Source organism: Rhineura floridana, chromosome 2, assembly GCF_030035675.1.
Source record: "Rhineura floridana isolate rRhiFlo1 chromosome 2, rRhiFlo1.hap2, whole genome shotgun sequence".
Taxonomy (NCBI): domain Eukaryota; kingdom Metazoa; phylum Chordata; class Lepidosauria; order Squamata; family Rhineuridae; genus Rhineura; species Rhineura floridana.
Genome location: NC_084481.1, coordinates 104,118,070 through 104,146,027, shown reverse-complemented (window position 1 = coordinate 104,146,027; position 27,958 = coordinate 104,118,070). Strand labels below are relative to the sequence as shown.

Here is a 27,958-nt window from a genome sequence, read left to right as displayed (position 1 = left end):
ACAGGAAAAATGTATGACACTATGTAATCAACTTATGAATAAAGTACATACAGCTGATACCAAGAGCTGTATCAACCTTAATACTCCAAGGGGGACCATTACTTACTTACTTAATTATACTGACTTTCTTCCAAGAAGGTCAAGACAGCATATGTTGCTCTCCCCAACATTTATCCTCTCAACAATCTTAGTCTAACCTACTTTGCACTTTGATGAGAGTGATTGGCCCAAAGTCTCCCTATGAGTTTCATGGCTGAGTGAGGATTTCAACCTGGACCTCTCCTTCCTTCTAGTTTGATGTTTTAACCCGTACACTACATTGGCTCCCATGTGTAAACATGCTGCTGTATACACAGTTAAAGTAGGTGCAGGTGCATCGTGATACTCATCCAGGCTGAATGAGTCAGCTTTTGTGGATGAAAATATGCATCCTCTTCATCCTTGGCCATTAGTTATCATGCAGGAATAGGTGCATGAAGCTACGTGTGGATTGGGGCCACCATGCTTAGAAAGTTATTACTGAAAACAGTAGTTCCCAAGTTTTGCTCTCCAATGGCTCTGATTATGGGACTGGAAATACTGTTTCAGCTCTTCTCATCTCTACAGTGTAGCAGAGTGCTGAACCAACACAGGTTCCTCATCATCTATGTGGCTGACGGGAACCTGCTTGAGACCAGCATACTAGCACAGACTGAGCAGTGAGCACGTTAGAGACTTGGAAAACACAGTATCTTTTCTTGGGACACATTTCATAAAATCCAAACTGAACTCTTTCAGCATCATACCAGGAGTACAGGAAGCCACTGACTGCCACATTCTTAGAAAATCTAAAGGCAGACCTATTATTTTTTTAGGACCATCAGTCCCTTCTAATTTGAATGTCCTCTGGGTTGCATTGTAGCCATCATCCACTGCCCCTATCCCAATGACCAGACCTACCAATAAAATCCATCATTTAGAAATCAGTCATAAGAAATATCCATTGATTGGTCCCATTTTGGAACAGGTTTCTCGTGAAGGTGGACATCTCAAGAGAACTGCCAGGAATTTGAGAACAGCCTTTTTGCTTTGTTTTAAACCACTGAATTCTAAGCAACTAGAGTGCACAAATGTTCACCGTTAAGCACACTGGTTCTTTCCAAATGCATGAAAGATTCTTTATGAGTGACAGACTGGGGCTTGAGTTTCAGTCTGTACTGTACTTATTTTAATTGGAATTGCCAGGCATATGTTTTCAGGGCTGAACTTTCATCCCAAATTTGGCTCCCAGCCTCTCTGGAGAAAGGTCTAATGTTATTAGATTTTGTGTTAGCTTTATCTTAAGAAAAGATCTCTTCTGGTTAATGCAGGCCATATTTCTGCATTGGAAACTGCTTTGCACATACCATGGACTGTGAAAAAGACCAATAATTGAGTGTTAGAACAAATTAAACCAGAACTATCACTAGAAGCTAAGATGATGAAACTGAGGTTATCATACTTTGGACACATAATGAGAAGACACGATTTACTAGAAAAGACAATAATGCTGGGAAAAACAGAAGGGAGTAGAAAAAGAGAAAGACTAAACAAGAGATGGATTGATTCCATAAAGGAAGCCACAGACCTGAACTTACAAGATCTGAACAGGGTAGTTTATAACAGAGGCTATTGGAGGTCGCAGATTCATAGGGTCGCCGTAAGTTGTAATCGACTTGAAGGCATATAAACAAAAAAAAAGTGGTTTTCACAGAGGAAATATGTGATAGTATCTTATAAGCTGAAATTGTCTGCTTACTGTAGACTGCTTTTTTAAAATGAAGTTTCCCATGAAATTGAATATATTATGTATATAAGGCAAGATGGCAGAATAGCATGCCTTGTTGGCAAAAGTGGATCTGCTGCTTAATTTCTATAAAGTGGCATGTAGATTTAAAGTATAGTACAGATAGGCAGCAAAGGAAATATGTACTCTTCTTCTGCCTTGTCTTTCCTTCTATCTTTGTGAAATTTCATGGTTGAAAATAACACCAGCTAAGACAAAACCAGCTTTGAAAAAAGTTTCACCTGGAAAAGTGTAGATTGTGGTGGGGAATTAAGTCCCTTCCCCATGCTATGCTTTGAATTGACCCCACACCCAAGCCCCACTTTATAATGAATTAGGAAAATGTGGGATGGGTCCTGCTGCCATCATGGCTAATTCAAAATTAGGAAAATGGCCACCTTTCTTTGTTGCGAGTTGAAGACATCAATGAAATCAATACGAACACGCCAAGGTCTCAAGACGTGGTATGTGTCAAATCTGCTCACTTATCACTTGCCTTTTATGTTGGGAAGTTAATGGCTTTCTGCAAGTGGCCATGAATTTAATTTCCCTTCCAAAATAATGTATCTATTTCTAAGAACAAGGATCTTGGTACAGTGATGCTACAACACTTGCCCTAGGCTTGTATGCAACAACAGAGAAGTCTGCTGACAGGAGCACTACTAAGCTGCCAGTGCTGCAGTTCACCTTATGGAATTAATGACAAGTCATGGGTGTCTGTTTCATTGAATTGAATCAAACGGGGTAGTTGGATTCTATAGCAGAGACTAGTATTGGAATGATTCTGACAAAACTGAATACATTGTTATGGGATCCGTGTTGGGTCCCTTTCAAGCCTGTGATCTTGTATCTGGAAGTTGGGCTATACAAAGGAAGAAACCTGCTCTACTGGTCAGACTAGTTTCATTCATGTTAATGGATTTAGCCAAGATCTGTCAAGTGTCTTTTATTAACAAGTGTAAAGATCAGCCTGGAGAGCAACGTGGGCCATAAGAACTCTTTCAGGAGAGAGGCCCTCCTCCCCCCATCACCTGGCAGGAGGCCCCCTCATGCTGGAGCTGGGAAGTGGCCTGAGTTAGTGTGAGGCTGTAAATACACTAGTCTCCAGATCAAATCATTTCTATTAGCCACACCTGGAGGGGGAACGGGTTGATCTGCTGATCAGTTGCAAAAACTCTTTGAAGCTGATTAAAAAAAAAACGCACTTGAGCTGCTCCTACCAGGTTTTATAGTTAAAAGGGGCAGGGTTTGACTAGAGTCATGTGCCCCCGTTTTCAGAAGAGAGAGATGTTGACACTGGAACAGGCAGAACAGTGAGTGTGTTTCTATCCTCAGTCTGAGGAAAGGCTGGGAACTGAAGACACAGAGAGGCCTGCTCTCTGCACCATAGCTTTGGGGTACCTCCCTAAAAGCCTGATGGAAAAGCAAGATCTGATGGATTGTTAATGCTGTGAACCCTTCCATCCTATGCTCGGGTTGTGAATAAATGTAAATAAAACCATATATCCTATAAGACACCACAGTTTCTGCTGACCTTCTTTCCAAGGAAACCAAACCCTGGGTAAGCATAGGAACCCCTGAAAGTCTTACACTGCTCGGAGATTGAGGTGGAGCACAACAATATTAACCAGTCCCAGTATAGCCAGAAAAGCCCACCTATTCCTGATTTGAAGATCCAATAATTAAGAAAGGCAATAAAATATGAAGTCAATATAAATGTTTCTATACATATCCATTCCACAAGGTTACTATATTCCTTTCACTCACAGAATTTCCACATACACCCAAACTGTAAGATGCAAGGAAGAATACAGATTTCTAACACTCTTGATTTTCCCCCTTTCTGTTCGCATGCTTAGCTACTGCTCCTCTGTGCTATATAGAAAAATCACAAGGACATAAGCCTAACACCTCTTAATAAGGTGCTGCTGTTCTGTCTCATTGCATCTTGGCTTCTTTATACACCTGGCTGCATCATCATCAGCTAGACTCAAAGCAGAAAACCTGGCTGACAGTGAAACTGGTGACACCTTCTACCTAGTATAAAATGTTCTAAGTGCTGGAAAGAACATTGTCTAAGAAGGCTAAGCACATGCAGAAACATTGTCCCCTCCTATTGTGCTTTTTCAGTTCGCAGAAGACAGCAGGTTGCCCACATTAGGGATGGGGCTCGCTATCTGATTCTGTTCCATTTTTCAATTTGTCAAATGGGCTGCCAGTTCCTGTTCACTATAAATTGTGTTCCGCTAGTTATCACGATTCCTGTTTCTCTGTTATTCCTTATGCTGATGTATTCTTGTATAATATATACAGCAGCAGCAGATTACAAAAATAATTATGTAAAAATTCTAGCCACAGATTTTTTTAAAAAGATTACGGTGTTGCTAACAGCTGCACACAAAGAGTGGGAGCCTGTTCAAAGAACTTGCGGATTATCCCATAATTCGATACCAAATTTTGCGAATATTCTACACCATCCCTAGCCTACATTCTAAATCCTTCACACAATTCAGCTGTTGATATGAGCTGCCACTTGCAGAAGCAGCCACTCTTTTGTACCATACAAACCAACTTGGAGCTTCATGGTCATTGGCAAAATCATTGCTCTATTACTCCATCAGCAACTAATATTATTTATGATTCAGCTTATTTTATTATTTATTATTACATTTATATCCCACTTTTTATCCAAGGAGCTCGAAGTGGTGTACAAACATGGTTCTCCTCCTCCTGATTTTATCCTCACAACAACCCTGTGAGGTAGGTTAGGCTGAGAGACAGTGACTGGCCTAAGGTCACCCAGTGAGCTTCAGGGCTGAGTAGGGATTTGAACCCTGGTCTCCTAAGTCCCAGTCTGGCACTCTAACCACTACACCAGAGTAGATAGGGTTGGGGTCATTCATTCATTCTTTCATTAGATTTATATCCCGCCCTTCCTCCCAGCAGGAGCCCAGGGCAACATGAGGAAGAAGAGAAAAATAATGAGTTCTTAAAGTAAAAATGGTGCAAATTCATGCATGAAACAGAAGGGCCAATGGGACAACTCTGAGGAGTAAGACTACTTTTTTTTGGGGGGGGGTATTTTAAAAATAGGATGCTGTCCTACACCAGTTTGAGAGAACTGCTTTTCACCACCAGTTTTGGGAGGCATGGTGGGGTTCATTTCAGTCTTTTACTTTAGGTGTCAAAATGTCTAAAACCATAATTGATACGCAGCTTTGTATTTTGGGTGAATACATTTTCTGAGTGTGCAGCATGGTAGAGGCACACCGTTGTAATTTCAAGGAAATAGGGCAGGAGGAGAGAACATCCTAATCCTGCACATTTTCTAATGCAGTACTAACTAATTTAAAATATCAAAGCAGAAATATTTATCAAGAAGATTATGAGGCAACTACTGCTTTTCTTAAAGTAATCACTGTAAATTTCTGAATGTCACAGATACATACTAAACCCCACAGCCCTTTGAGCGCTCAATGAGCCCTAAGTGAGGACCTACTTAATATGATTAAAGACTACACTGTAGAGCTGACCATACAGCAGCTTTAGAACTAAGGACACTCAAGATCAATGTGTTGTTGCCTCAATCTGGCAGAAACATTTAAGTCTTTACATTCATCATAAGTTCAGCAAATAGGAAAGTGCTTCAAACAATTTAATTAGACATTGGCTGTATTTGAAATCTTAATAGCAAAGAGAATTAAAATGTTAACTGCTCTTTAATCTCTTTCCAGTCGCTTGTTAATGCTAACTGATTAAAACATTAACGGAGCACCCAAGTGCCTTATTAATTGAGACAAACAAGATTTGAAATAGTTGGTGGCATCCTTGGCATGAACATCTCATAGAAATCAACACTGTAAACAGCTTTTCTTATTTAAGATGCCTCAAAGTCGGAATTGTTTGCACCCCCCCCCATTATCTCCTTCTGCCCAAACTCGGGGTAGAAACACACTCCATTCTGCTAGTTCCAATGCATCTCCTCTGCTCTCTTCTGAAAACGGGCACACAATGCTAGTCAAGCCCTGCCCCTTTTTACTGTAAAACTGGTGGGAGCAGCCTGAGTGCGCAACTGATCAGCAGATCAAATCAACCTATTCCCCCTCCAGGTGTGGCTAAAGGAAATGCTTTGATCTGGCAACTAGTGTGTTTACAGCTTCAACAGCATCATAGGGAAAGGGAGTTGGGTGTTCCTAGTATGGTGGAAGTTTCTTCAGTATATAAGGGGTAGGCACATGGGAAGTATTTATCAGTGTGAAGATTTTTTTTGTATAGTGCGCAAAGAAGAGGAGGAGGAAGAGGATGCATTTGTATTTATTTATTTGCATTTCTCCCCCCTGATTCCATTTAGGATGCTGACATACCAGGTCAGGCTCTTTGCCTCTCTAGCAAAGTCTTGCCTACTATTCTGACTAGCAGTGGCTCTCAAGGGAGGTCTTCCACATCACCTACCAAATCTTTTTAACTGGAGATGATGCCAGGGATGGAACCTGGGACCTTTGGCATATAAAGTGTTTGCTCTATCACGGAGATATGGTCACTGCTCTACATTTCTAAGATACCGGACAGGTTACAGTGTTTTATTATTACCAGTGCGATGTCAGAATCATTGCTAGAATCCCATGGCTTTGGTATGCATGTGGGGGATCCAATGCGTACCCAAATCATAACATTTTAAGGAATGTCTCGGTCCTCTTCTGTAAGTACCCTGATATGTACCAAGGATGGCCTCTTTCCCCTCTCAACTGCCTCCCGTAGCTCACCTGGATAGCTATAGACTTACGGCTTCAATGAGAAAGTGGAGTATACTGCACTCTCAATTCCCTTTTACAATGAGCACAAATTTATGTTAGGGAAGGAGGCTCCTCACACCTTCAGCCCTTGTTTTAGAGGACAGGATTTCCTCAAGCCCTCCCCAATTCTGTAGTTGTTGCTGTCACTGCCATTAACCTGGGATTCTAACCCTTTTCTAGGCATGTCCTCTTGTGGCTGTTTTGCTTCCCCTTCCTTAGGCTAATTCACACGAGCAAATGATTTTCTATCACTTGATCAATACTTGGTGACTTGTAGCTGAATGAGCAAAGGGACATGTTCACTCAGGTAAGTCGCTACTTGATGCCACAGTCATCAAGAGATCAATATATATGTATGAAGCAGCTTACTGAGCAAATAACTGCATTTCAGAGATTCTTTGGCTAAAGTCTATTTGTGACTTATCATTCCCAAACTTTTATCACTCTAACCCAGAGTTCCTTTGCACAACCAGTCATCAAGTCTATTAAACAAGAAGGAACTAGTTATGCTTCAACAGAATCAATGGACACTTGTACTAAGATTGTTATCTGGACAGTAGATTTGATATGGGAAAATATGAGATTTGTTCGGCATAGCACGGGTCTCTAACTGTTACTGATCTCCTAAGGTTTTTGTCTGTTGAAGAATCTTTAGACAAGATAGTGTGTGTGTTTTGAATATTTTATTAACTTTTTGTAAAGACAATGTGATATAGAATCTCTATCCTGTCTTTTCTAAATCTATGGCTCATTTATTTATAAAAGGAAGAAACCATGATTCAGTGATGGAATCGTGTGATTCAGCAAGTTTCTAATAAAAAGTGTTACATGAATTAACAATGACAATAAAATGAATCTTTGGATATAACTCTATAGGGTATTATCAATGCAAAATCTTATCAATGCTGCCCTAGGCTCCTACTGGGAGGAAGGGTGGGATATAAATCAAATAAATAAATAAATGAAGCGGCCTCTGAAGCCCACCACTGTGATCTGTGATTGTATCAGCAGAACACATGTACGTATAGTGTTCTCATTTCCTCAGTCTTGACTTTTATTTATAAGAGTGGGAAAAACAAAGCTTCATAAGAGATACAGCCAGCCACCCAATTTATTTATTTACAGTATTTATATCCTGTACTTTCATTGAATATTTTCAACCCCAGAGTGGGGAACAAAGTAATAAAGATAAACAGAAAAAATACAAGGTTTCAAAATAATATAAATGGTCCCAATCAACAACAATGCTTCTTCAGGTGAGGCTGTTGATGTGCTGAACCGTTGCCTGGCCGCGATAATGGACTGGATGAGAGCTAATAAACTGAGGCTCAATCCTGACAAGACTGAGACGCTGTTGGTGAGTGCCTTCTCTGCCCAGATGGTGGATGTTCAACCTGTTCTAGATGGGGTTACACTCCCCCTGAAGGAACAGGTTCGTAGCTTGGGGGTTCTTTTCGATCCATTCCTGTTTCTCGAGGCTCAGGTGGCCTCGGTGGCACGGAATGCGTTCTATCACCTTCGGTTGGTAGCCCAGCTATGTCCCTATCTGGAAAGTGATGACCTCGCTTCAGTTGTGCATGCTCTGGTAACCTTTAGATTGGATTACTGCAATGCGCTCTACGTGGGGCTGCCTTTGAAGACAGTTCGGAAACAGGACTTCCCAGGAGGATCCCTCCGCCTGTGCAGCCTCTGAGACGGGCTCCCGTCTTGGATGAAACTTTTTCAGTTTTAAATCCAGTCAGAAGGGGTTTTTTTGACTGGGGATAATTTCTTCCGGATAAGGAAGAAACGTGAGATTTCCCACATAGCTTTGTTGTGTTTGTTGGAGACTGGAATTCATCAGAATTGTCTGTGAAAGAAGGTCTTCCAGCAGCTCGGACGGAGCTAGGATTTCTAGCTAGCTCAGCTGAATAAGTGAGCTGTTTTTTTTTTCTTCAAAGAAAAACGGTCTAACAGGCAAGCATTCTCCTGTCTACGCTCATTATTTTGTTATCTATACAGCTAAAGAGATTTGTCAAAGAACCAGCAATTAAGAAAACCTGGGTGAGTCAAAACTTTCTCTTTTACTCACGGAACTAAGGGGGAAGAAAATAAAAATAGCCTATCTTTTTTTTATTGCAAAAAGCTGACATGGAAATTAGCATTATAAAGATTACAACGGATGAGGGGTTTCTGATTGGAAGAGAAAAGAAAAATCTTTTTGATTTATAAGACTTTTGTGTAATAAATGTCTGGGACTATTTTTTCTGGTCTACTTTTTTTTCATTCTTTGCTCATTCTTTCTGCTACTAGTTATTTGGACGCTGTGAACTAAAGCTGTTTTTGCACTTCTGGGCATATAAGAGATAAGGGCTGTCTAGAGTGTGACGTCAGTTGGTTTGAAAGATTAACTCCTTTGTAACTGGATAAAAAAATAAATTGCTCTTTGCTTGGGACATTGAAAATTGAAGGAGTTTTGTTCCTTTGGTTTTAAGAATGACAATTAAGAAGATCATGGATGTATAAGAAGGAACTTTATCTTTAGATATGTTTCAGAAAATAATGAATGGGATTAAGTCAATAAAACAAGAACTGAGAAATAATAGTCAAGCGTTGAGAATTGAATTTGACGAAATGAGACAGGAGCTGAAAGAAATTCAGGATTCTATGAGAAAGGAGAATAAAGATAGATCTGGAAAACCAAAAAAGGATGAAAGAAAAATTAAAGGCAAGGTTCAAACTATGGAGATTGGATTAAATATGGACCTGGAAAAAGATTTGGATTTCCTGGCTGTGATGGATCCTGGAGACAAATATTACGGTTTGGAACTCAGCGCTGTCCCTGAAGGAATTGATGAAGAGATTGGAGATAAAGATATTATCGGTTCGAAAAAATTCCTGGACTGGAAGGATTAGATGGAACTTGAAATGGAGAAAGTTCACAGAATTAATCCCTGTTTTGTGTCAATGGAAAAATCTTCAAGAGATGTGCTAGTGTATTCTGTAAAAAAGAGGAACAGAGATGCGGCTTTGCAACAATACTTCAGTGATACGTTCGGAATTGATGGCAAGGAAATATCTGTGATAAAGGAAATTCCTATCAGACTCTTATTATATGACTATGACAGCAAGATTATTGGGTGCGTAAAGATGGAAGATGGACCCAATATGGATAATGACAGAAGAGCGATTTAAAATTACTGGACTTAGTAGACTTGATGAGTTGAATTAATTGACATGTTTATCTAGAAAAAAAATTGATGGACATATATCTCAAGGATTGGAAACTTCTCTTTGACTTTTTGTGGAAGAATAAAATGATATGATGTTAATGAGATTTGATACCAATTAAGATAACCGCTGGAGGAAGGTGATTTTATAATCTATTAAGAGACAGGCTTGTTATATATTATAGACTTATAGCTGAACTACGACAAATCGGAAGTCAATATTTTAATATTTTTTCCTTTTTTTATTGTATTTGTGTGTTTTCTTTTTGTATTGTTTTGGTTTTGAAAATTTGAATAAAAATTAATTGAAAAAAAAAGACAGTTCGGAAACTACAGCTAGTGCAAAACGCAGCAGCTAGACTGTTGACAAGGACCAGGCGGTCCGCACATATAACACCTGTTCTGGCTCGTTTGCTCTGGCTACCTATTTGTTTCCAGGCTAAATTCAAAGTGTTAGTTTTGACTTATAAAGCCTTATACGGCGCGGGACCACAATACCTAGCGGAACGCCTCTCCCGATATGAACCTACCCAGTCACTACGTTCAACATCAAAGGCCCTCCTCCGAGTTCCGACCCACAGAGAAGCTTGGAGGGTCGTTACAAGATCTAGGGCCTTTTCAGTGGCTGCCCCTGAATTATGGAACAGTCTCCCCGATGAGGTGCGCCTGGTGCCTACACTTCTATCCTTTATCCAGGTTTTATTCTCCCAGGCATTTTAATCTATTATTTTAATCTATTTTTAGCTCTTATTGTATACCAGGTTGTTTAATTGTTTAATATGTATGTTTTTACTGTTTCTTGTGATTCTATTGTATTTTATTCCCTGTTGTGCACTGCCCTGAGAGCCTTTTGGCTGTGGGCGGTATAGAAATCGAATAAAATAAAAATAATAAAATAAATAAATAAATAAATAATATGGCAAACAAGCACAACTACACTAAGGAGTGTAAAGTGCTTATCAAGGGTTCCTTCTTAAACTGGGAGGAGCTAACGAGTGGGGTACCACAAGGCTCAGTCCTGGGCCCAGTGCTGTTCAACATTTTTATTAATTACTTGGATGAGGAGGTGGGGGGAAAACGCTTATCAAATTTGCAGATGATACAAAATTGAGAGGGATAGCTAGGACCCCAGAGAACAGAAACAAAATTGAAAGGAATCTTGATAGGCTGGAGCATTGGGCTGAAAACAACAGAAAGAAATTTAACAGGGAATAGTGCAAAGTTCTTCACCTAGGAAAAAGAAACCAAATGCACAGTTATAAGATGGGGGATACTTGGCTCAGCAATACTACATGCGAGAAGGTTCTTGGGATTGTTGCTGATCACAAGTGGAATATGTGCGAACAGTGTGATGTGGCTGCAAAAAAGGCAAATGCTATTTTAGGTTGCATAAACAGAAGTATAGTTTAGAAATCATGTGAAGTATCGGTTCCCCTCTATTTGGCACTGGTAAGGCCTCATCTTGAGTACTGCATACAATTCTGGACACCACTCATAAAAGAAGGATGCAGACAAACTGCAACAAGTTCAGAGGAAGGCAACAAGGATGATCAGGGGATTAGAAACAAGGTCCTATGAGGAGAGACTGAAAGAACTGGGCATGTTTAGCCTTGAGAAGACTGAGGGGAGATAGGATAGCACTCTCCAAGTACTTGAAAGGTTGCCACACAGAGGAGGATCAGGATTTCTTCTTTATCATCCCAGAATGCAGGACATGGAATAATGGAAGTTGCAGGAAGCTAGATTTTGACTGAACATCAGGAAAAACTTCCTAAATGTTAGAGCAGTACGACAATGGAGCCAATTACCTAGGGAGGTGGTGGGCTCTCCAACATTGGAGCATTCAAGAGGCAGTTGGACAACCACCTGACAGGTATGCTTTAATTTGGATTCCTGCATTGAGCAGGGGGTTGGACTCGATGGCCTTATACGCCCCTTCCAACTCTACAATTCTATGAGGACAAAAATTAAAATTTCCTATTTAATCAAACATCTAGGTAAAAAACAAACACAGGACATGTAAACAGATTAAAGAACCCAAGGCCTTAGCAACAAGTTCCACCCCATTTTTCATCTATGGCAGCCCACTCCTCCTCTTCTGTTTCTCTGTGTCTGAAAACAGATGGCATTTGAGCAATTTAACCCCTTTCACCCCCCACCCTCCAACCCATCCAGGCTCTCACGCCGAGTGGCATGAATCACTGCAAGCAAGCATCCACAGCGAGAACTTTCCATGCCTTGTCCATAACAGCAACAGAGCAAACCAAACACACACACACACACAAGAAAAAGAGGGTGCCAATAAACCTCATCTGGTGTTTCTCTCCCCTTCCCAGTCCTGACAAAACTCATGAGCTCCAAGGTCAGTAAGGCTGCTAGGGAGGGCCAGGCAAGTGGACTTGCTGATCTCTCTCTCCTCTCTCCTTCTTACCAGCTGGCACATTCAGCATCCTCTGAAGAATGCCCCATAAAACATCACATCCTGCACAACCAGCCACAAACAGCAAATGTATTACATCTGGCTGTGCACAATAGGCCATAGTATATTGCAGAAGACTCTATAGTGAGCCGACAGATGGGTGATAGATTTCCCAAGAGGGTTGTAGTTGGAGTCATACAAGAAAAAGAAAATGGAAAGAAGGGAGAGAGGAAATAGAAAGGAAAGGAGAGATGTGAAAGTGAGATCCGGAATGTCACTGAATGGAAAGCCCCATATTTCACACTGGTACTGCAGGCTGCCATTTGCTTTGCTAAAAGCACTGTAAACCTGATGGTGAAATACTAATGTTGCTGGGCTTTTGTGAGGTTGTGGAAAATGTCACATAAATCACAATCACTCCAGTGAACCCTATGCCAAAGATAGGGCAATAGTGGAAAATCAGCACCGAATAATAAATGTGATACAATGGCTGGAAAGACGCTGTCTGAGTGGGAAAGATTTAACAGCGACATTTACTTCTCTGGCCTAATGGATGACCAGGGAAGAGATCCCAATGGCCTTCTTCTCATGAGGGGGTAAGTCAAATTATGGCTCACCAGGACTGCGCAAATATGCAGGCTGCTGCACTGAGCTAAGGCAATATTTAGTCTGTCAAACCTTTTCCAGCATCACCACATATGGCCCTCACAAGTTTGAGTCTGGCTTACTGTGCCTTGCAAACCAGATTGTGTGTGGCTGGGGAGGGGTATTTAACAAGCCAAAGTCAGAAAGAAAGTGTTTATTTCTATAGCAGGCTACAGCTGGGAGCACAGGGGTGATATTCTGGAATACTCTGAACATCAGGAACCATTTGGTGACAGCACTGTGTTTTAGGCTTTGAGCAGACTCTGAGGGATGCTATCTAAAATTAGATTTGAAGAAGTACCTGCAACTTTGTGGGGAAATCTTGCAGTGACCTTTGGAGTTAGACATCTGATTCATATCTCTTCTCCATTTCTGATATCTACCACAGTCACATCCCTGTGAAGAATCCATTTCCTAACTCTAACCTAGTGATGGCTGACCGCAGCTAGCAGGCCAGATCTAGAAGCAGTTTCCTCTGTCTCGCCAGACAAACACAGAAGTAACATTTTGCAGTGAAAAAAAATGGAGTCCTTTATTCACATAATTTTGGGAGGAAATGAGAATGTTTTACACACCATCAGCATCTGGCTTTCTGTCTGGAAAACATAACAGACCCTGATCATGCAGGCATTGACCAGCCCTCACCACCATCACCTCCCCACTTAATGCACTGAGACTAGAACTGCCAGATGTTTGGACTGGTGGAAACAGTTTAGATTTGTTCTATTTTTCCAAACACTCAAAGTTAATGGGCCAGATAAATTTTACATCAGAATATGGATCTGGAGTCTCTCTCTCTCTCTCTCTCTCTCTCCATCATTAATAAGTAAACCTCTATCATCATGTCTTTCTTTACTTTTTCTACACAAAAAGTTTAGACTCTCCTGGAATGGAAGGTACTCTAACTTGTTGATCACTTTAGTTGCCTGTTCTGTACCTTTTTCGTGCCCTATGATATCCATTTGAAGATGAGCTAAATATGAGCACTCCTCTGACTTACATAATAGCATTATGACAGCTTTATTTTCAATCCCTTTAAAAATAATCCCTAACATGGAATTTACCTTTTCACACACAGAGACTGCTGCTATATGAGCTGATGTTTTCAGTAAACTTTTCATCGTTACTCCTTGCTGAGTAGTCACAGCCAAGTTAGACTCTATATAGGATTTTCTTGTCACAGTATGCATCACTTTGCACCTGTTTGCATTGAATCTCATTTGCCATTCTACTGCCTATTTGCCCCGTTAAAAGAAAGCCTTCACCCATTGCTTGGGATTTTACCACCCTGCCGTCTTCCCAGCTTTGTTCACCCCTGACTCCTGATCATTCATAAGTTAAACAGCATGGATCCCAACACAGATCACAGAAGGAGCTCACTGCTAATTTTCCTCCATTGTTAACAATGTAGTTTTATTCTTACTCTTTTTCTGCTTTTTAAACACTTAGTAGTCTATAATATTGGAACCCCACCGTCAAAAATTGTAGGAGCCTTTTGGGAGGGAGATGACTTTTTTAAAATAGTCCCCAGTCCATTGAATCATCTCTCTCTCTCTCTGCTCTCCTACATTGAGCAAGAGGTTGGACTAGGTTACCTTCAGCGTCCCTTCCAACTGTATTATTGTATGATTCTACATTTTGACTGATAGTCTTAAAGTGTCTCATTCAAAAAAGTTAGCAAAGTTAATTTTAAGAATTCTAGTCTTAATAAATGCTTTCTACCAATTTTTGTTTCTGAGGTTTTCAGCATTTATATATGTATTCAATTTTACCTTCAAACCTTTATTTGAATTTTCAGAATCCATAGAATGTTCAGTACTCTAACATAAATCGAAATACCATATACAAAATATTCAGTCCCTCTGATATTCTTCCTGATCTGAAACATGCTAAAGCAGAATTTATTTCTTACCTCATCTCCTATGAGAAATTCATCATCAATCTTAAAGGTGACTGACTCTGTTGGACTGAGCCACCACACTGGTCGAAAAATAGGATACCCCTTGGAGAGCCACTCCTTGCTGTATTTTTCAATGAGAGGCACCACAAAATGCTGATGCCTCTGAATATAGCGCCTGGTGAGATTCAGCACCTGAAAGAAAGGATGTTTGGTGTATTATTTCAATAAGTGGAAAAGGCAGCAGAGAAGCACGTCTTTTTACTAGATTTATGTCTCCCCAAAGGGAGAAGAGAGGCACAAAGAGAATAAATCTTGTCAGTGATTAATAAGTAGACACTACGTGAAAACAGATGAGGTAAGTAAATACAGAGTAGCCAAGAAACTATGAGCTTCATGGTATTCTGATTTCAACCTATCCAAATCTCTCATCATTAAGCTTGCATGAAAAACATCTTCATTCTGACTGTTATCATGCTAGCCTGTATAATCATCACCACCACTTCTATAACAGCCATTGTATTAGGAGGAGGGAAATGGCAGCCACCACAAACAAACTGGCCTTATTTTACTATGCAGGTGAGAACAATCTCATAATTTTTTTGCAGAAAACTGCCTTCTGAGACATTTCAGCTGAGCTCTAAAACATAGCCAAAGGACAAAGAAGGCTGATGAGAAGATTAGTATTAGCAGAATAAAAAGAGGGAGAAAAAATGTGAAACAGAAATTAGAGAACACAGATGGGGCACAGAGTATGAAGCAACGAGGAGGAGGAGGAAATTTTAACTGATTAAGAGAAACAGAAGATGGAGAGGGCTTATCCACATGGGAGCATTACTTCATACTAAAAATGCTGTTTTTAACTCCGTTTTCTATTTGCACCATCCAGAGTAAGGGCCTGATGCCAACTGCAAACACAGTGTTTTCTGTTCACACTGAGGGGAAGAATCAATCATACAATTTCCTAATGACTACGTCCTCCAATTTAACATTTCCATTCCCTCTGGTCGCTTGACATCCGAGCATGCTGAGCTTATTCTACCAGCTGCAGTAAGTTCCATTTAAGAAAAAACTCGGAAGTGCAATTATTTGTATTTTCTCTGGTATGATGCAGTTGAAATACAAATCTTTGTTTCAGTAGTGTTACTCTTTTGCACACAAGTTTCGGCACCACTTGCAGCAACATAAAAAAAGGCCAGCAGAACAGAGGAGAGCAGCTGCAAGTTGCTTCTCAGCCCACAGGAAGCATAATGAAAGAAGGGAGGAGGAAATAGTGGCTTGGAGAGGGGAACAATTGACACAACCACCTAAAGGGGGAAAACTGTGTCATAGCTTATGTTTGCCGGTAATGTCATGTGAACCATGTGAATTAAAAGGAGATGTGAGTAGCACGAAACACACAGTAAACCACAGTGTAGATGAGCCCAGAACTGTATCATAGAGAGCCATGAGCAAGGTATGCAGCTGAGTTTAGGACTGAGATAAGAATATAAGATGAGCTATTGGAAGACCAGTAAGAAAGCACTGGTGGTAGTTGAGGCAAGAAATGATAAGAACTTGAACCGGAGTCTTGATGGAGTCAGAAAGGAAGAGAGCAGGTGCTTGTATTTGTTAAGTAGAAAAATATTACAAGACCTGACACCCACATTTGTGGGTGAAGAAAAGCACAGAGACAAATATCTCTGTCACATGCACACACACTGCAGGAGTGAAGGATGAGGCCACAGCCAGCCTCACTACCAGGCAAAATGAGGCAACCACCTCAGGCGGCAGATGCTGTGACACAGTACTGGCTGCCCCCTTGGTATTCCTCATAAGTCCCCTGGCCATTTCCTCTGTTGGAAGACAGAGCCGCATATGCTACATGGCATGTCCTGCCCCCCCCATGAGGTTGCTCTCTCAGGTGTGGTGGAGGTCACTATCTCCACCAGTGGTAAATTAGGGTTCAACTACTGGTCCGGTCACCCTCTGTATGTGGACTGGGGAGCAGCACCATCTTCTCTTTTACCTGAGGAATACAGCAACAGTCTATTCTGTTTTATCCATCTTAAGCTTCGGCAGTGGTGAAACATCCTAAAGGAGGCATTGTGGAGACAGAAATGAAAGCAAGAACTGAGGGACAGAATTCTGGAACTGAGAATGAGCTGAATATTACCATCAGCATACGAATGGTAGTTGATAGCAAAGGAGCAAATTGCACAGCCAGTGGGACAGCATAAAAAAATAAAGAAGAGAGGGCCTAAAAACAGAGCCTTGACAGAAGTCATGCAAAGAAGGAAGACAGAAAAGAAAAAACATTGTCAGAGACCTGAAAGGAATTATCAATTGAAAAAGGACAACCCCCCCAGGGGACACACAGGGCAACTAAAAACCCAAGTCATAGAGAGTAAGCAAGATTGCAGAGTGATCAGCTTTAAAGGGCAGATAAGGATGGGAATACAGAACAGTGTTTTCTGTTTATATAACAGGAGCTCCCATGAAAGAGATGCAGTGCTTATTTGATTGGTTTTCTTTGTATATTTCACTATTTTCTATCTCTGGGAGCTGCCATTCTTATATCTATTTTTCTCCAATGCCATACTCCAATTTAATTTTGCTCTGGCAGATTAATGGCCTTTTACTCCATTAAATTCAACACTGTGTGGAGGAGTGGCACTTAGCAGTCATAAAGAGACAACATTTTACTGATCTAGCATTTCCACTGTGACAACAACCTGAAAGACAAGAAACATTAGAAAGAAGGAAGGAAGGATAAGAGGGGGGGAACTTTTTGCCTCAACTTGCTGATCAAGAAAAAGGGACATCTTTCTTGGAGAAACGTTAATGATAGCAAAGGACCGTTTTGGCACCATAAGAAAGCAAGTGTGAAAGTAAAACATGAAGGTATACCTACCCAGTCCTCACAACAGACCCACGGTGGAATGCGGAAAGACATCACAGGAAGGAAAGTCACAATCTGTAACCACCTAATATACAGCTCTTCATCAATCACAAATTCATTTGCAAGACTTCCTCCTGTACAGCACACAGACACAAAATGGCTGGTCAATAGGAAAATTTATGTAAATATTTAGAATTCAACTTTAATCTTCAATCCGATAATTTAGGAACTACCAGATTGTATTAATAATAAACCCTAAGATATGTAACAAGGCATATCTGTTCCTTTACATATCCAGGGTCCTGTTAAAATGCTGTCCAACCACCACCATGGCCCATGTATATCCACTTCTCCTGTATTGAATTGTATCTCTCACCAAATGCTGCTGTATTGCATCTGGCAGTGGTGCTTGCTGCATCCACTATAGAATGCCAACCTAGCCTGTAGTACAAGCTCATGGGGCCATTGCAATGGACTAAGTTGCCCTTTTGCAGCAGTTGCTGAGCTTTGTTCCTGGATTCTTCTAGATGCTGAACATTCATCCTGACGTGGCTACACAAAATTGGCATGGAAGTTATACAATGTCACTTTTCACTGAGCATTCATTCTGATTTGTTTTTGATGGAGGTTATATGGCATGGCCATTTTCATTGCATTCTCCTGCCACTTTTCTTATCATGAACATTCCTGGAGGGGAGGAAGTTTGAAACCAAGGGCAGAATTCAGTTAAATAGTGCATGCACAAGGATTAGTGCTAGCATAATGGGACTTTCCTCCCTCTTCCCCCCCCCTCCCGCATGTCCCAGGCCATTCCCATATCTACTCTGGAGGTTGGGTGAACTCCAGAACTGGTTTAGGGGGTGTGGGGGAAGAAAGGAGAGAACATTCTGTTGTGCAAGGAGAAATTATTGCACTGATGGAACATTCACCTTAGCACTATGCTGACTACAACCCCAGGTTTGTTGCACAAGGACACCAAATCCATTTTAATTGTGCATCCTAAATTGTGCATGTTTACAATTGAATCATACCCACAAAACAGTTTGAAAGCCGCTACAGTTTGCTGGTGCAGGACCCAATAAGATCCAAAGAAAGAAGAGCCCCCGCCATTCCCTTGCTTCTTCAACCTACCTTTCTCAGCTTTTGTATGGTTGCGCATGCAGCTCTGCCCTTAACAAAGATGGTGGCCGAGTTTCCCTAAGGGGCTGAAGCCTCTGCTGCCATCTTGGCTCATGGCAGGGAAGCGCGTGAGCAGCACGCATGAGTGCCATCAGCCAAGAGGCTTCATCCCCTTAGGAAAACTCAGCTGCCATCTTGGTTAAGAGCAGTGCTGCACGCACAACTGCACAACAGCTAAGAAATGTAGGTTGAAAAAGCAAGGGAATGGTGGGGGCTCTGGAGCTCTCAGCATGCAATTCACAGTAGCGATCCTGCTGCAAATCATGGAAGGGGAGCACCAGGACCCAAGGGTCCCGGCATGTCTGGGGCCGGCCCTGGGCCAAATCCTTAAACAGTACTGATTGCTCAAAGTTGTTGTTATGGGCTTTCAAGTCAATTATGACTTATAGCGCCCCTATGAATCAACGACCTCCAATAGCATCTGTTGTGAACCACCCTGTTCAGATCTTGTAAGTTCAGGTCTGTGGCTTCCTCAAAGTGCTTCCTTGCTCAAAGTGAATGGAACTAAAGAACGGCTTGACCCACTCATGCTTTGCCATTGTTGGCGTTCTGGAAACACAAGTTTTTGAAAGCAATGGAAAAGGGGGGGCAGCAGAGAAACCTGAAGTATATTGCAATTTTATTGAGAAACAACATTTCTGACCACTTGACTCCTGAGACAAAACAATGGAATTGGACTGACGTATGTTATGAAGGAGTCAAGCTGAGATGTAAAACAAAGGGGTTTCCAGCTGGAATGGAACCCTACTTAGTATAAATAGCTGAATTTCAGACAAACAATCTAGATAATCTCCTGGTAAAAGAAAGAAAATTTTTCATCTCTCTCTGTTTGGCACATGTTTGGTATTCATTGCTTTAGCAGCATGACTGCTGGTATATAACACCAGTAGTCAGCAGTCTGAAAACCAAGACATAGCCCAGCAGGTGAAATATGTAAGATTCTAATGAAGTCCATGAAAAAATGTTCCATACTTCTGTGCATTTTATTTATTCCTGATAACCACTACATTCACATCAGTGGAATTTATTGGATTTTTTTTTATTCGTAAGGGTCATTCCAACCAGGCCTGTACCTTGGGAGGGGGGGGGGAGGTAGGTTTTTTTTTTGCCCCCCTAAAGATTTTCTGGCCCCTAATTTTTTTTACATTTTTTATCACAGAAAAAATATCCCCCCTACTTTTTTTGGTCTCCCCCACCCCCAAACATATAAGCTGGCTATGAGCCTGATTTCAACTCACCACTAAAAATACAATGACATTACAACTAAGGGCCCTGGGGACATCTTAAGGACACTTCACACAGTACCTACAATTTCATGCAAGGAAGTTGATTTAATATATGACAGCATGATTTCTGCATGAAAGGAAAAACCTGTGTCAAGCCTACATATATAAAAATTGTGCAAATGTAAATCATTTTATAATCCGCATGGACATGACTTGTTAATTCTCCCATGATGGAAATACCTTCTAAGTAGAAGTTTAGTGTGGGAAGAGACCCTTATAGACGGAAAAGCCCTTGAATGCCTTGTGCCAAAACAATTCTGAGTGGTATTCAGTGCTAGTCCTATTCCGAGTAGACCCATTTAAGTTAATAGATAGGAAATGCGTTCTCCAATCAAGTACTGTGTGAAACCATCACTTGGTCTCTCCTGCTGCAGCCCTGGCTCCAATCTGTGGTATCCATCTCAGGATGACACTGTGTACCAATTTCTTCTTCTCCTGGAACTGCCCTGTATGTCACTTGTTCTAGCCCAGTGGTTCCCAACCTGGGGGCCGTGATCCCCAGGGCCCCCCCAAAGTAATCAGAGGGGGCCACAAATAGTAAAGAAATGAATTAATTGTTTTTAGTCTTCACTCCCTGGACACTTTCTGCTTCCCACTGCAGCTGCAGATGACACCTCCCCCTTGCCCCAAACAAGAGGGGAGGATTTTTGCTGAAGTGCCAGAGTGTCTTTCAGGCACACCAAGGGCAGGCATCTGCCTATAGAACACATGGCCGATGCCAAAGGAGGCTGAGGGTGGAGCTACCAGGAAGAAGAGGGGAATACTATCACTGACTCCCATCTCCTTGCACTGCTGCTGCTGCAGACACCCTTACTCAGAATGAGAGGAGATGGCTTTTTTTGTGAAGCAAAAAGAAGCAAGGCTGCAAGGAAAGGCTGCTTTTCCCCTTTCTTCCTGGCAGCCAGCCTGCCTCCCCGGGGGGAGGGGGTCACAAAAGGTTTTAAGCTTATAAAGGGGGTCCTGTACTCATAAAGGTTGGGAACCACTGTTCTAGCCTTTGATTTGAGGTAGTATCCATATATATTCTGGCAGAATTAGAGCTGGTTTTCTCTTTACACTCTTAATGAGTGGTCATGAGGAAAAAGCCCCATTCTGCTAGTTTAGAACCCTGAAGGTACTGCAGTCCTCTCTGCTCTTTTCTCCTCCGACCCCCTCCTCCTGAGGATGATATAAAATAAAGAAGAGCCCAGCCAGCCAGCCCTCCTTTTCTCAGACATTGAGCTGTTTCTATCTAGGGCCAATATGACACAGACAAGACTCTCTTGTGCTGAAGTTGTGAGGGACAGGCAAGCACTTCCAGCTGCAGTTTAAGAAGGATAAAGACGCTCTGGAATATATCCAGAGGAGGACAACAAAAATGGCGAAGGGCCTGGAGACTCAAGTCCTATGAGGCAAGGTTGAAGACATCCTGGAGGATAGATGATTAAAGGAGACCTGACAGCCATCTTCAAGTATCTGAAGGGGTGTTACATAGATGATGGCATACAATTGTTTTATGTTGCTCTAGATGGTGTGATCCAAATGAACAGGTTCCAACTGCAAGAAAGGAGGTTTTGACTAAACATTAGGAAGACCTTCCTCATGAGTATGAGCCATTCAACAAGTGGAAGATGGAGGACTCACCTTCATGAGATTTTTTTTTAAGCAGAAGCTGGATGGCCACCAATCAGGGATGCTGTAGCAGCAGATTTCCTGTATTGGCAGGGGGTTGGACTAGACGATGCTTGGATTCTCTGCCAACTCTACGATTCTATCATTCTAAGCCTCTCTAGCTTTCCCTGCCTGTAGAGAAAGCCAGCAGGAGGGAGCCCTGAAGTCTATAAACAAGCAGAGGGGCCTAATTCCTGTGTGATCACTCATAACATGTGTAACATGTGAACCAGCTTTGAGGTTATAGTGTGCCTCAAGGAGGGAGCACAGTGAAAGTAGTACAGTAGGTCAGACATATCTTTAATACACGTGCCCAAAATAGTTGTACCAACAACACACTGCAGAGGTAGTTAGAACAACCAACCAATCTTCCTTGCATAATCTAAATAATTTTCTGTGGCAAACCCATCACTAAGTCCCTGAACATGCAAACAATACTTGCCAATTAAGTCCCCTGTCCAAGAGAAAATGCTTAGAGCTTTGGCATAGGCTTTGTGAATAGCCACTCATGTTACTTATGTTAAGGATCAAACCAGATGAGATAATGGAGATCCATTAATGTCTCTTTACATTTTACTAAACAGTGACAAGAGTCCCATTTTTATTTGTTTGAATTCCCTGAATTCCTGTTTTTACATGAAATAGTGCAGTGACAATCTTAAAATCTGTATATATGCAGCGATCTAAAGCAATGCCACAGTATCCTAACGCTACCAATATAACTTGGAATAAGAAATATTTTTCCAGTGATAGAATCATTTGGAACAGTAAAGATTTTGCCATCCAAATGACAAAATGCATCCAGAACCTTTGGCATTTAACGTGGCATGACACCTTTTCATCTAGCTTGGTAAATCCTTAAGAGGGATGGAGATAACACAGGTTTGCCTATCAGAGCAGAAAACTGATAGAGAAACAAGACATTATTTATTAATGAATAAGGAATGCATGCTGTAAACAGGAGCAGATGGATTTCCCTGTGAAATACCAGATGCTGGCTGGCAGGGGATAGGGTGAGGATCAAGAGAGGATTTTTAAAAAAATTAAAAACCTTGCCTTGGGCATCAAGAACCCAACTCCCACTGAAAAGGAAATTGCTTTCCAAAACAGAATATTTTGTTCTGATACAGCCTTACATTTTATCACAAGCGACAGCTCACTGAGAGAACAAAGAGCATATGGGCTCCCTCTTTTTAGCATGAAAAACAAGATTTACTATCAGGTTCTGCTGGCTCAAGTCTATTGTTTCAAAAAACTATTAACATTTTTATCTCTCTTCCCCCAAAGTAACTAGAATAAAACAATCTTGATGGCTGTGCTGTGCCACCCTAGTCAGAGGCAGCATGCTTCTGAAAACCAGTTGCCGGAAGCCTCAGGAGGGGAGAGTGTTCTTGCACTCGGGTCCTGCTTGTGGGCTTCCCCCAGGCCCCTGGTTGGCCACTGTGAGAACAGGATGCTGGACTAGATGGGCCACTGGCCTGATCCAGCAGGCTCTTCTTATGTTCTTATGTTAATCTTCAATTAAAAACAAGATTCTTTAAGCACTTTGCTGGATCCCACACTATCCTGGATCTTTTGGCAGAGCCTCTGGTAAACCACCATGTGCCAGCAAGCAGAAGCATCAAAAAGTGTGGAACAAGAACAGGCTGTAAGGATAGAATTAATTCTTGCTATGGATTCTGAGAACAGCATCTGAGATGGTCAGCTTCTAGGCCTGTTTCTGTCCCCAAAGAAACTTCTGGCAAAAAAAAAAATCCTTCGCTGCCGGGAAGGCAGCTAAAAGCATCCAGGATGACAGAAAGAATAGATTATAGATGAATGAATAGGGGAGGGGGAGACAGAGAAGGGTGTCCCTGTGCTCTTGGGCCTCACCCACCACTGGGATGAGGCCTCTGACCATTTTCCCTTGTGAGAATGCATCCCTCAACCCTGAAAAGGTTGACCATCCCTGGTTTACACCGACCAGCAGCAGCTTTCCAGGGTTTTAGACAGATTGTTTTCGAGCCCTGTCTGGTGATATCAGGAACAGAACCAGGAAGCTTTTGCATGCAAAGCACATGCTGTATAACTGAGCTATGGGGTGGATGCAAGCCATGCAGTAAATCAGCTGCAGTCCAAAAGCCCCTGGGCTTTTGCTAATCAGATGAATGAAGCTGGGATGCCATTAGTTACATTCTACACACTTTAAAAAACCTCTCTGAATTTGGCAGAAGTGAATACATATGGAATTCCTATTTAATTTTTTGCATATTTCAAAAAATGTGTCAGCTAATTCCTGCCAACAGAACATCAGTTAAATCAAATGGGATCCCAAATAAGACGTCAAACTCTGATGATCCTAAAGCTGTGTTTGGTGCAGCTTTAATCAACAATGCAGATGAACAGATTGCGTACATTCATCCCCCTGCAGCAGCCTAATAGCCCATCGAGACTTCTCTAGAGCAGCAGTAGCCAACACAATGCCCTCCAGATGTTCTTAGACTACAACTCCCATCATCCCTGGCTACTGACCATGCTGTCTGGGGCTAGAGTCCAACAACATCTGGAGGGGACCAGGTTGGCTACCCCTGCTCTAGACTCTGCACTGACTAGCAGCAGCTCTGCAGGGTTTCCGACGGGAGTCTTTTGCAGCCCTTCCCAGAGATGCCGGGGATTGAACCTGGGACCTTCTGCACATGACGCATGTGCTCCATCAGTGAGATATGTCCTCTCCCCTCAGAGAAAGGCTTCTTTGGCATTTATATACAGCAGATTCTGAAAAGAACTGGGAGAAGCAGGCTATAATAAAATAATATTACCTATTGCATCTGGAATAAAAAAGTTATAACCAAGAAGACTGTAGTGAAGCACAGATGGAATAATCCCTTTTAAACCAGCATAGCTCCAGTCAGACCGGCGTGGGTTCATTTGGAGAAAGAGTGGCAGGTGGCTAGCTCTAGAAGCAACAAAAACAAGTGAAGAGTCAAACTAGACACATCCCAGCCGACAGTCATCACGCAGCCTTTCCCACCCCAGTGTCCTCCAGATGTTGTTGGGCCACAACTCCCATAAATCCTAGCCATTGGCCATGTTGGCTGGGGCTGTCGTTGTCTAATAGCATTGGGAGAGCACCAGGTTGGGGAAGGCCAACTTAAAGGAAAGACCCAGTATTCCATGAAAGGCACAAACAGTTCGAAGGACACTTTGTCATATGGCAGCTGCTTCTGGGAAGGGTGCTGCTTCATATGCCTTGAAGCAACATTCCTGGAAAGGAGGGGCCAGTGTGATGTAAATTCATGCCTTTGTTAATTCCCTCCCCCCCCCCAAAAAAACCCTTTCCTGACTATAGCAGCAGCATAGCAATGACAAGGGCACAGAAAAGGGTGGGTGGGTGATGGGAAACGTCCCTAGCTCCCACTGCTACTGCTTCTAGAAAAGCAGCTTTTAGAAACTTGGATGCAAGAAGGAAAGAAAGGGGCAGGAAAGGGTACACCCTCAGAATAAGCTGAGAAGTGGGGGAGATGTTGCTCTACAGTTAGGGATGGGGGTGAAATTCATTTGCGTTTGCATTTTAGTGAGAAACAACCCAATTTGCACTTCTCAAACCAAGATGCAAACCAAAACATTTATTCTTCACAATTTGCACATATCTGAATTTTGTGATGCAGTTCTCCAGCCAACCGATGTCTGCAAAAATGCATTACATTAGGGGAAAAGTGTGTGCAAAAATGAATATGTTGGTAAAAATATCTAACAAAAATGTATTATATTAGGGGAAATGGCTTGCAAAAATAATTTCTTTAGTAGAAGAAATTGACACTAAAATGCTGACAAATTTTCATGAGCATTTTTAAAAAATAAAAATAAAATAATAAAATGAGCATCTGTTACCGTGTACATGTCTGGCTGGCTGCCCCCAGCTATATAATGTTTTTTAAAACAAGAAAAGATGCTGCAGAGACCAGCATCAGCCCTGGCAAGCCTCAGTATGCCAAGGTGGCCCAGTTTGTGGGGCCTGTTTGCCACTATCCCCATCATCTGTTACCGTCTGGGTAGTCATTTGGTGCATCTCTGGGCTGTGGGACGCTGGACTTTGTCATGACGTCCATCCCAAGCTGCACTACTAGTTTATTTCTGGCTCCTCCAGGGAGGCAGCATGAGATCAAGATGTGTGGATGGTCACCAATCCAGATATCTTCAAAAGGAGATTAGACAAATTTATGGAGGATATGGCTATCAGTGGTTACTTGTTATGATGGCTATATTCTGCTTCCAGGATAAGAGACAGCATATCTCTGAATACCAGCCTCTCTTGGGAACAATGGTAGGAGAAGGCTATTGCATTCAACTCTTGCTAGTGGGCTTCCCATAGACATGGGGTTGGTCACTGTGGAAAACAGGATGCTGGACTAGAGAGGCATTTGGTCTGATCTAGCAGGGTTCTTCTTAGGTTATAATCCCTCATCTAGAGTTGCTTTTGGATACAGGCACCAGAAAGAAGGAGAAGCTGTTGGCAGAGAGAGAGAGAATTGACAAGCAGGAAATGAGGGGGCATTTGAAGCTATCTGAGACCATCTGTGCTGGTATAGCCAGGAGAGGCAACTTAAAGTATCCGCCTCCTGATCTCTCAAGTGGTAAAAAGACCACCCATGAGCAATCTATCACCCACAGGGGATGGGCATTACCTAATGTTAATTGGAAACTAGCACAATGTTCAGGAAGGTATAAAACTATAGAGATAAATCAGTTCCAACCAATTGTGGAGAAGAGCTACAGGGCTCAGATGTGCAGTATCCCCCACCCTGACTCAAAGAGAGATTGACAGATTACAGAGCTAGTTCACTGTCTGAAAATGGAACCAAGTTCCACAACTTTCTTAACCCCTTATTGAATATAAGGACAGTTGCTTTTTTGTGTGTGTGACCATCGTAGTGTTTTCCTGCCCCCATAGCAAACAGAGCGCATGGATGAATTCATAAGCATTATCTAGTGGCAAGGACTTTCACATTCTTAGCTAGCCTTAGCAATGATTGGATACCCTTCAAAACAGAGATCGTTTGGAGGATTTTCCTGAGACGAACCTTGTTGCAGCACTCATTATGGATGAATTTCCTAGTATAGCTGCCATCGAGGCTAAAGTGCGAATGTACTTATCCCCTCCAAATTCCGTGGGGGGTGGGATTGCTTGCTCCATAAACAAGTTGCCTTCCCCACCTTCAAAAATCACATACTCTGCTCCCAGATGCTGCCTCAAGAGGCTCACTCGGTCCATGTACCAGAGCACTGCAGCCTGGCTGGTTACATTTAGCCGGGCAGAAAACTCCCCTTTCCATCTGGTGAGCAGCGGCACCTGCAACAGGAAAGCAGCCATCAGAAGAATCCAGTAAAAGCATAAAGCTGACCTCCTTGTTCATCTTATCCACAGCTAACCAATGGAGTGCCCTTCAGATATAGTTGGATTCCAACTCCCATCAGCCCCAGACAGCATGGCCAATGGTCAAGGATGATGGGAGTTATAGTCTGGCACCACACTGGCTATTCCTCACCTAAACTAATAGTTGGTTTCAAGAATGAGGAATCAATCGCTTGCTAATCTGTATACAGCAATAAGATTGATTCCTTGTGCTGTAAACTAATTGTTAGATTATGTGAACAAGGAAGTCAGTCTAGCACTTTATAATACCACAGTTAGGTATTTATTTTATTTATTTACAGGATTTCTTACCTGCCCTTTACCATAAGGTCCTAGGATAAAGGGTAAAGGGTGGTATCTGCACATCATTTAAGGTGCATTGTAGTTTTGCATCAAAACAAATTGTATTGGGGAATTATTAGACACAAGCTTTATTTAAATTGCTGCATTGCTCTGTAGGGGTTGGTGTATCTTATCCTGGTTTTCAAATGATGGACAATGTCTAATCGCTATATGATTACTTGTGAGGGTCCCTGTATGAACACCATTTATTAAAACTGGTATAATAAAGAAGGCTTGCAGACATCATTTTATAGACTCCATAGGGTTAGATTGGTATGCTCAGTGAGTGAACAAGTCTTGAACCCACATATTTGTTTGCCACTAATCCTATTAACTTATAGGAACCATTTGTGAGTTTTTGGTTTCAAGGTTATGCTCACTGAAGGGCAACACTCCTTGTCTCAAATTCTGAGCAAAACTCTATGAACATAACAAAACAAATTTATAACTAATGTGCATTT

The 27,958-nt window shown here is 41.8% G+C and overlaps 1 protein-coding gene across 4 annotated transcripts in view; it reads right to left on the bottom strand.

Moving 5' to 3' along the window:
- LOC133376933 (SITS-binding protein-like) overlaps window positions 1-27,958 on the bottom strand; it is a 107,337-nt gene that overhangs the window by 13,815 nt on the left and 65,564 nt on the right. For 3 of the 4 annotated variants that reach the window (XM_061609920.1, XM_061609919.1, XM_061609921.1), the window contains 4 exons: window positions 26,824-27,092; window positions 24,562-24,698; window positions 17,661-17,782; window positions 14,783-14,962 (listed from right to left, as the gene is read on the bottom strand). In XM_061609920.1, the coding sequence (XP_061465904.1) occupies window positions 14,783-14,962; window positions 17,661-17,782; window positions 24,562-24,698; window positions 26,824-27,092 (708 nt within the window). The remainder of the gene's footprint in view (window positions 1-14,782; window positions 14,963-17,660; window positions 17,783-24,561; window positions 24,699-26,823; window positions 27,093-27,958) is intronic. The other variant, XM_061609922.1, reaches the window with a different exon arrangement.